Source organism: Borostomias antarcticus (genome assembly GCF_949987555.1).
Source record: "Borostomias antarcticus genome assembly, chromosome: 11".
Classification (NCBI taxonomy): domain Eukaryota; kingdom Metazoa; phylum Chordata; class Actinopteri; order Stomiiformes; family Stomiidae; genus Borostomias; species Borostomias antarcticus.
The window spans coordinates 17,419,033-17,428,765 of record NC_140244.1 but is presented as its reverse complement, the minus strand read 5'-3'; the positions used below and the strand labels follow the sequence as shown (position 1 = coordinate 17,428,765).

Below are 9,733 nucleotides of genomic sequence, written 5' to 3'. Positions count from 1 at the left end.
TGCCCCCAGGCTTCCCCCCCCTGCCCCACGGCCACGCCCTGGGGGGGCTCTACCCCGTCCCCCTCCTCCCTGGGGGGCTCCCCGACGCCGCCGCCACCCCCGGCCCCGCCGGAGCCAGCTTCCTGTCCCACTACCCCGCCCCCACCTTCTCTTCAGGCCCCTCCTCCTCCTCCTCCCAACCCCAGTCCTCCTACGCCACGCAGAACGGCGGCGATATCGGTAGCAGCTCGGACGACGGCGACGCTGATGATGATATCATTGAGATTATGGGCCAATAGGAGGAGGACAGGATTGAGGCTTGGGGGGGGGGGTGGAAACTGTTAAGGTCAGGAGGAGAGAAGGCCCCGTCCTCTCCAGCCTCTACCATGCCTGCTGACCTGCCCTGACCTCCCTGCCCAGTAGAGAAAGAGTCTGTACAGGTCTACAGACCAGAACAAAGACTGTCTGGACAAAGCGACAAATCCCTATGCTGAATATCTTATTTAAAACAGAGGAGGACATTGAAGCACCTGGTGCTTCCAGAGCTCTGGCCGGTACTGGCGTAGCCTACACGTCGCTGGTCAGCACCTACAGTGACTGAACAGTGACCCCATGTGGCCGATTTGATGTACTGCAGTTGATGATAGTTGATTGATGACGAATGCCTCTTAGATTAGCCTTGTTCAATCAGTTTGTTAGACGGAGTTGGTAGTTAACGCCTATTTGGTGGGAGATTTCATTCACATGGTATTGATATTGATTGTCATTATTGCTACTGAAGTTTTTTTTTATCCTAATAGCTCAATAGTAGATACAAGTACAGTTTTCAACTGCCATTTTCAAATTCTATTTGATTTGCTTTTGAACTCACTGCCGGGACAGGAGTATTGTGTTGCTTTGTTGTAAATGGGATCCTCCCGTTAAAAGCTACTCAAGAATACTAGACATCAAAGAAACAGTTAGGCTCTCTGTGGGTGAAAAAGAATATCCCTGAAATACTTAACATGAAACTCAGAAGAATGTATTCATATGAATGCCTTTAATGCAGGCCTTGGGAACAGGCAGGCATCAGATTTCGGGAAGATCTGATTTTCATATTTTATAATGTACATAATATATTTGACATGTTCCAAAGTCCAGCGCCTCCTGGTGGCCTCCGTGTGAAACTGCGGTCCTGTGAAGCTTCCCAGGGGACAGCCTATAGAGATGCCTTGTCTCTGTCTCTCTGAATGTGAGCTGTGAGAGTAGAGCAGTCTTACTGTAGCTTAGCTCAAATGATGCAAACATACAACGGAAACCCCTGAGGAACATGCATTCACACACACGCGCACACACACACACACTCACACACACTGTGATTAGGCCACCTGCCTCCTTCTCCTGTCCATCTCTTGATCTGGTTCTAGAACTGGTTCTAGAACTTGAGAGAACAGTCACGTGACACGTTCTGCCTTAGGTGATAGCAGTATCAGCGTTTCTTTCAGCGTTTCTCTCACTTTGTTTTGTGTTTCCTGTATCGGTGACAATTGAACATGCAGGGTGTTATAAATATGATTTACTATCATTCAAAAGGTAAATCATCTTCAGAGAAATCCTAGCCGTGCCAAAAACACAACATACAACTAAAAAGCATCTCAAGAGAGGTCTGTATGTCAGGCTGGAGACCAAATAGCTGTAGGGAAACGGGAAGCTTGTCCTGGATTCGGTCCCAACATCACGTCATCATGGCTAAAAGCACTTCCTCTCCAAGACCTCAAGTGGGAACCCACCACCAAGAACGACACTGTAGTAGGTTTCTGTTCAAGCCACTGTTAGACAGAAGCCTGGTCTCCCAACTGTCTTATTGGACCGATTGAGCGACAGGGAGGGGCAGGTAAGTGATCTGGTTCTGTTTGACTGAAGATTGAACCGTTTCTGCTCACTGATTCAACCGCCCCTCTCGTTGCTCTCATCAGTCCATGCTGGTACAGTAGGTCAACCTCTATTACAACCTGTAGGGGTCTCTCCTGTCCTGTATGGGCTACTCTCTCTATGGACTAGTCTCTATTACAACCTGTAGGGGTCTCTCCTGTCCTGTATGGGCTAGTCCCTCTATGGACTGGTCTCTCCATGGATTGGTCCCTTGGCCCAAGTCGCCTCCATGTGAGCCTTACACTCTGGTGTTCCTTCAAGCTTTGATTAAACACCCTCAAATCATTCATTCATTCATTCATTCATTCATTTATACTTAAGATGTAAGTTTCCGATGTTTTCCATTTCCTTTTTGTAATGTTTTAATTTACCAAATGTATTTATTTATGACATTGCATATTTATTTGTTTGTATTTTTTATTCTTGTACTGTTTTTTGGGGTTCTGTTTGTATGGGGATTTTTTTCTGTTCTTCTGAACACTGCTGTTTTAATTGTTCCGTGAGTTCAGTTGGATGAAGTCTGACCCTAAAGTCTGTGGACTTCAGGACCAACCAATCACAGGTGGTCAGGGTGGAATCATTATGTGGCAGTAGAGAGGGGTCGGGGGTCGTCCACCAGAGCTGTTCCATGTCTGTTTCCTGTTGATATCCCCAGAGATGGTTCCTCCCGTGTCTTTGGTATCATCCAGATGCCCTTAGGGTCTGTCTGTCTGACAATCTGTCCTGATGACATAAAAAGCTAGTTCTTGCAGTATTGACCGGTTTCTGTTGTATTGACTGCTTTTTTCATAGCTTTCTACTTGAATTGAACTATTTATATTTATGAATGGATTCAGTCTGTAATCCAGCTGACTGTCTTAATTCCGTGGAGTAGCCGCAGCTGTGTGAGTAGCTCGCCTGGTCTGGTCGTGTCTCAGTGGGTCTGTAAAGCATCAGATGGCTTTTGGTCATTTTTTTATGTTTGTAAATAAAAGAATCATGTTTTGAATGCCATGTCATTTTCATTTACTTTTCTTACAGGCACTGCCCCCCCCCCCTTCCACACACACACACACACACATATTCACTGTCTCTCACACACAGTACACTTATTCTCTCTCTCTCTCTTCTGGCTTGTTTGTAGCCTAGAATCAATTCAGTCAAATGTGCATGTCTTTGTCTTGCATAAATAGCTGTGAAATTGTGTGTCCGATAACAATTTGTTAACTAGAATTATGAATATAGTGTTCATCAACCATTTAATCCTAGCAGCCTTAGGAGATTAATCATCAGCTATGCAAACAGATTATGTTCAGTATCTGGAAACAAGTGCTTTAATCTCATCATTGCTATATGATAAAGCTGTGGGAAGAAAAGGGGACCCAGTTTATACCTGGATGTAAACTAGATCTCTTCATGTATCAGTTCCAGGAAGCCTGTCCAGTGTTTGATTCGTATTGTGACTTGCATTGACTAGTGTGTGTGTGTGTGTGTGTGTGTGTGTGTGTGTGTGTGTGTGTGTGTGTGTGTTTGTGTGCACTATTGCCTAATGGAAGTGACAGAATTTGAAACGCTGATGTGCAGTAAAATGTCATTAGCTGTGCTCTGGCTCCTACTACCAGACAAACCACATTGTAACTTCAGGTCCTCAGAAAGCTGCCTGAAATAATCCTGTATTTTCACATCACAAGAGACAGAGACCTCTGTGCAAGCAGAACAGTACAGGGCTGAGTTTCCCAGAGGCATCATAGCGCTACGTTCATCGTAAGCTATGGCGTTCATCATAGCGCTACAATGAACGTAGCGCTACGATGCCTCTGGGAAACTCAGCCCAGTTCTAACCATGCAGAGTACTTCAAGGGTAGATATATACAAAGCATAGAGGATTTCTTATCCACCACAATCACACATCGCCAGGCTCTGAACATGTGACATTAAAGTCAACAGCATCTTCTGGAGGTGTGCCCGGATATATACCCCGGGTGACCCCCGAGCCCAGGCTTGGGGTGGTAAAAGGATAGCCTCTCTCCCCCTAGCCTGGGGGGAGTGGACGTACCAACCCACCCAAACGACGAATAAGAAGTCAACACCATGTAGAGGCACCATTATAATTGGGCCAGATAGCCAAAGGTCTCTACTTATGTCTGAGGACTAGGGAGCCATACACCCTCTCCTGCATTGTCTCCCAGTGAGTTTAGTCACACATTCATTTCAACACTTCCTTGTTCTCAGAGACATTTTGCTGTGTTCCAGGTTGTGATGTGTCCTGTTCATTCTGCTGTCAAGAGATTTCCTGTTTTTGTGTTTTTCTTCTGTTTTTTGTTTTGTGTGTGTGTCTTTACATTTGGGAATAGTTAATTATGGCGATTTGTTCCAAATAAAATGGATGTGTATGTTACTCTCCTAGTGTGAGTGTCTTTTATGTTGCCTTTCCTGCCTGGGGAGTGTTTGGTTGACACTGTGTTTGTTTAACACTAGCAAATAGACATGACTGTGTGCTGCTTTGAACGTGTTGACAGAGATATTCTATAGGCTACCATGCAGCCCCCATGCAAGGACTGACTGACTGCATAGCCAGAGGCCTCCTGATCCCAACAACACCGTGTAGGTAGCAATGATACTGGACTGCATGGATATGACTATAATAATTATTATTATAATTGAATATAGCATACAGCATGGTTGTGTGAGATTTTGTGAATGGCAGTCAGGATATATTGTGGTACGATGATATTATGTGTATCATTTTAGTTAGAAATAATTTCAGTGTAATCTCGAATAGCCTATGCTATCATAGACATTATCAATCCCTCTCTGAATCAGGTGACGTCATGCCACCCGACCTAAACTCAGTTTCCCATCATGCTCTACCGACGCCAGACAACGTGACCAGACGATGATGGTTGATGACGGTGGCAGCACCACGCAAATGACAGAGCTGCCCCAGACAGTACAGTGGTGTAAACCTGGGAGTGCCACACAAGCTAGCTAGGTTAGCTAACTAACTTCCGAATATTTCACAATTGTCTTTTCTTTCAAGTTGGAACAACGTTGAAGTGACCATTGAGAGCATACCAGTTTGAAGACTTGATGATTTTTTGTACTAAATCAACGCATTTTATGCGGCTCAACAACGTTGCTTTGAGGGCCTGTTGCTACAGGAAATCCTCGGGATAGTCGGTCATTCTGGGCCGAGACGAGAACGAGAAGATCGATGCCAAACAAGCGGGTATTGGCTGTTGCCTTTTCTGACTAATCTGTTAATAAAACCTAGAGTGATCCTCTTGTGATCTCTAGTGGCGAATACAGAACAACAGAACTGTCAAACTGCCTGCTAGCCAGCGAGCTAATGTTTGCTAGCCAGCGTAGGTTTGTTTACCTGAGACAAGGGCTAGCTAGCTTGCTAACGCTAGCTTGCGATGACTTGTAGATTGTAACTAGCCTAGTAAGATGTTTTCTAGCTAACTTAGCTAAATCAATAGTGTGGTTCATTTGTGCATTCCGCGTGGGGCGAGGCGAAGCTAAATTGTGAAGAAAAGCTGTGAGTTTCGTTATGACAGCCTTGCGTGAGTGTAGAGTAAAAGGCAGCTAGCTAACATTAGCTGATCAGTGAAGTAATAGGAAAAGAGGTAGCTCGCTAACTAGCAAGCTAAAGTAAACAGTTAACTAGCTATCTTATAGTGTTAGCCAATAGCCAGCTTGGAAGATCCGCAATCGATAAAGACTCAGTGGATCTCTTATCTGATCAATGGATAACTAACAAACAGGTATTGACGCCGATATCTGCTGGTTTAGCAGTCTAGTGTCGGGATTAAAGCAACATTTAGTTCAGTGAGACTTTCATCTAGTCCTGGCCTGGTAATCAAATCCCCTCGCTGGCATCAATAGATCTCTTCCCGGATGAAGCCTCGTCGCCGAGCATGGTTGTTTGGAGTCGCAGATTTCGTTAGTTCTGCTCGGCACTGCTGATCATAGGTCAGTCTGAATACGACTGCAGAGGACAGTCACACAAGAAACACCTATCGGCCCTTGCGCAAGACTCCCAGAACGGCACCATGAATCGTTATCTGCCTGTTGCGCGGCAGCACTTTCTGAGCGCCATAGCCAGCACGAGCGTGGTGGTGAAGTCGATCAACGCTGTGGTGCTGCTGCTCTATCTGCTCTCGTGGGCCGTCGACACGCCGTACGCCCTGGGCGTGACGCCAGGCTACCTCTTCCCCCCGAACTTCTGGGTCTGGACCCTGGTGACGCACGCAGTGGTGGAGCAGCACGTGTGGGGGGTGGTGGCCAACATGGGCACTGTCATGGCGTGCGGCCGGCTGCTGGAGCCCCTATGGGGCGCCCTGGAGCTCCTCATCTTCTTCGCGGTGGTCAACGTCTCGGCAGGCCTCCTGGCCGGCCTCTCCTACCTGCTCACCTACGTGGCCACCTTCGACCTGGACTTCCTGTTCGCGGTGCGCGTCCACGGCGCGCCAGCTTTCCTGGGCGGGGTGCTGGTGGCCTTGAAGCAGACCATGGGGGACACGACGGTCCTACGCGTGCCCCAGGTGAGGCTGAAGGCCGTGCCCGCCCTGGCGCTCCTCCTCCTGGCCATGCTGCGGCTCTCGGGCCTGCTGGAGAACGCCGCCCCGCTGGCGGCCTACGGCTACGGTGCCCTGGCGGGCTGGGTCTACCTGAGGTTCTACCAGAGGCACAGCCGGGGCCGCGGCGACATGTCGGACCACTTCGCCTTCGCCTCGTTCTTCCCGGAGGCGGTGCAGCCCGCGGTGGGCCTGCTGGCGGGCCTGGTGCACGCCGCCCTGGTCAAGCTGAAGGTGTGCAGGAAGATGGTGAAGAGGTACGACGTGGGGGCGCCCTCCTCCATCACCATCAGCCTGCCGGGGACGGACCCCCAGGACGCGGAGAGGAGGAGGTGAGAGTGAGAGTGAGAGAGAGAGAGAGAGAGAGAGAGAGGGAGGGAGGGAGGGAGGGAGGGAGAGAGAGCTATCTAGTGTGTGTATGTCATTTATAGTTTAAAAAAAAAGTTAGTTATACGCACATTGACGGTGGTGCTGGGCTAAGCGCAGATCATGATTTTTGATAGAACCCAGACCTGACAAAGATACGCGATGGATGGAAACGTTTAACCCTCCCGCTTCGCTTTGTCGGTCAACGTCAACTGTCGGCGTCCGTCAGAAATCAAGAAATGAACCTCTGCGATTCTCTAACGTCGGGCGCAGGCGTCGACAGTGGCGCCACTGTCGTTAATCACAGTGGATTAATTTCCTCAGCGTCTGATGGTTCACGTTGACAGACATGCTGGAGCCAAGTAGTAACCTATTTGTAACATTTAAAGGAGTCTGAACTACAGCTCGGTGTGCGGGTTCTATCTGTAAATCGTGATGTGTACTGTCGTTTGTTCAGTGTGTTGCATTAGAATGACACCACCTGTCGGACCAGACAGACACAATATGCTACTAGTGTGAATAGCCGGAAGCTTTTCTCTAACCGTTCCTTATGGTTCTAACCGTTCCTTATGGTTCTTACCGTTCCTTATGGTTCTTACTATTCCTTATGGTTCTAACCGTTCCTTATGGTTCTCCCTCAGACAACTGGCTCTGAAAGCCCTGAACGAGCGCCTGAAGAAGGTGGAGGACCAGTCGGCCTGGCCCAGTATGGACGATGAGGAGGATGAGGAGGAGGATGAAGTCAGGACCGACACACCGTTGCTCTCCGGACGAGAGGCCTCCTCACCAGCAGGAGGGGCCAGTGGGTCCCAGGCCTCCGCAGGGGGGCAGGAATCCAGCATCATCAGCTTCGAAGATGCCCCCTCCCGCTCCTAACACACACACACACCACACAAATCATTGACTGGTTTGCACACACAAGTTTGTACTAGCCCTACCTGTACCTGTTCGTGACCTTCTGTTTAAAGCTAGCAGACTCTGAGGTACACACACACACACACACAGAGACACACTCAAAAACAGACAGATCCCATCATCCAGCACTCTCTCTGACCTGCACCTGTCAGTTGAGAAGTGGATGCCTTGTACCAAAATGTTGGACTTTCCCCAAGCTTCTGTCCTCCCCTGAATAAACTCTACTGGCTGTACAAAGTGTTTTATACTTGTCCTCTGGAGTAGAGACAGCTGCTGCTACGCCGGCTACCGGTCTGCTCTGACTGACAGTTGGTCCTGGTCTGGTCCGGCCTGGCCTGGTCTGGTCTGGCCTGGTCCGGCCTGGCCTGGCCTGGCCTGGCCTGGTCTGGTCTGGTGACTGAGATACAGGCCATCTGGCAGAGCCTGGGCGGACCCCCACCTGTCGCTGACTGTATTGTTTGAAAGCAGCTTGCAGCAGACAGAGGTGTTTTTCTAGGTCACCTTTTTGTGCTGATGGTTGTTTAGGAAAGACCTTCTATAGCCTTCTTTGTTTTCACTTCCATCACTAACGGAAATTCATCTCTGGTTACCCGGGCACCATTTAACAGTGCAGATGTCATGATCTGTTGACGGTCGCGTTTTCCTGTTCCTGTTTTGAGTGATTAAGCTGCATTTGTTCTTGATCTGAGTTCTTGAGGTGATTTTCAGATGATCCTGGTGATTGGCTGGGGCTGTGGTCAGGTGTCTGTGATTGGCCGGGGCTGTGGTCAGGTTTCTGTGTTTGGCTGGGGCTGGGTCAGGTTTCTGTGATTGGCTGGGGCTGTGGTCAGGTTTCTGTGATTGGCGGGGGCTGTGGTCAGGCTTCCTTCCCCTCTCCCTGGAATGTGCCCTAAGCCCTGCCCACATCCCCTTGTGGAATCATAACCAATAAGTCAACTACATCTAGACCCTGCCTAAATTTGATACGCTTCAGGGGAGTGAACAAGGGCTCTCTTCTAGGAGAAAGGTGAAGAATGACTTTTACATGCAAAGATTCTTCACAGGTCAAGATTGACAGAGGAATTCTGTCTTGCGACATTCTGTAGTGTTTGGTATTTATGTCTGAGCCTGTTTAGATAGAATCCCGTGTATTTCAAACATGTGGCCCCAGTCTCAATCAGGGTTGGGTTAGCGGGGGCACGGCCATGTTAGGGGTTGTGGTGTGTGTGTGTGGGGGGGGTCAGTTGATTAATTCTGCCCACTGAATCAGCTACGTTTTTAAAAATGTAGATTATGCGTGTGTTCATATTCCACAGTATGACTGAGGAACCCAGAGGGCTTAATATTGTACACGAGATGTTCTAGTGTAATATCAGAATGGATTCAGCTGATATAAAAAGTTCTGCTCCAGACTGATGGTGGAGCGATACAGACACTGACCCCATCTAGTCTGAGCAAACCCTCCTCCACTCCCACTCCCAAAGCACCGCTAGATCAAATCTCTTGTTATAAGCTTCTCAATTTTTGTTTCTCCTTATGGTTCTGTCTCCATCTCAGAATATTGGTTAAGATAAGAGGAGCACTCTGTCTTCAACACACATGCTGTATTTATAAAGCCAGAGGACACTGCTATGCTTTGTGTGTGTATTAACTGGAAGACGTCATTGTGTGATGAAAGCTGACGTTGATGCCAGTACTTGGGCAGTTCTACTAACTAGAAGCTGAGCTGCCTGTCTAGGACTGGTTTCCCACACACATGCTCTCTGTTCTCTTGCATCAACCTTCTCTGTGACACTAACAACAAGAACCTGTTTCTCTCTGTCCTCTGATTGTTGCACAGGATCCTCTTTAGTTTCAGATATATTCCTTTATCCCTCTATGAAAATAAAATACGATTGTATGAAGCTGATGAACCAGTTCTTTATCGCCGAACGGGGAATTAGACAGTAGCCCCATCTTTTTCTGAATCTGTGTGTCACTCGAATCTTCCACTAGATGGCGCCCTCAGCCAAGACAAAGCACGC

At 48.2% G+C, this 9,733-nt stretch overlaps 2 protein-coding genes across 2 annotated transcripts in view; both read left to right on the top strand.

Annotated features, from left to right (window-relative positions):
• LOC311315440 (helicase ARIP4-like) overlaps window positions 1–278 on the top strand; it is a gene marked incomplete at both ends in the record, with an annotated part of 31,370 nt that extends 31,092 nt beyond the window's left edge. The window contains one exon of the mRNA XM_084446110.1: window positions 1–278. This exon is cut by the window's left edge and continues 747 nt beyond it. Within this exon, the coding sequence (XP_084302236.1) occupies window positions 1–278 (278 nt within the window).
• A 4,539-nt stretch (window positions 279–4,817) lies between these two features.
• On the top strand, window positions 4,818–9,577 carry tmem115 (transmembrane protein 115). Its single transcript, XM_084445617.1, has 2 exons — window positions 4,818–6,781; window positions 7,457–9,577. The coding sequence occupies exons 1-2, from the start codon at window positions 5,925–5,927 to the stop codon at window positions 7,689–7,691; spliced, it is 1,092 nt and encodes a 363-aa protein (XP_084301743.1). The 5' UTR covers window positions 4,818–5,924; the 3' UTR covers window positions 7,692–9,577.
• Window positions 9,578–9,733: the final 156 nt, after the last annotated feature.

Excerpts from the sequence above, each read along its gene's own strand:
- tmem115 (XM_084445617.1), top strand. The coding sequence starts at position 5,925 with ATGAATCGTTATCTGCCTGTTGCGCGGCAGCACTTTCTGAGCGCCATA. Across the intron at positions 6,782-7,456 it reads CAGGACGCGGAGAGGAGGAG|ACAACTGGCTCTGAAAGCCC; the intron begins GTGAGAGTGAGA and ends GTTCTCCCTCAG.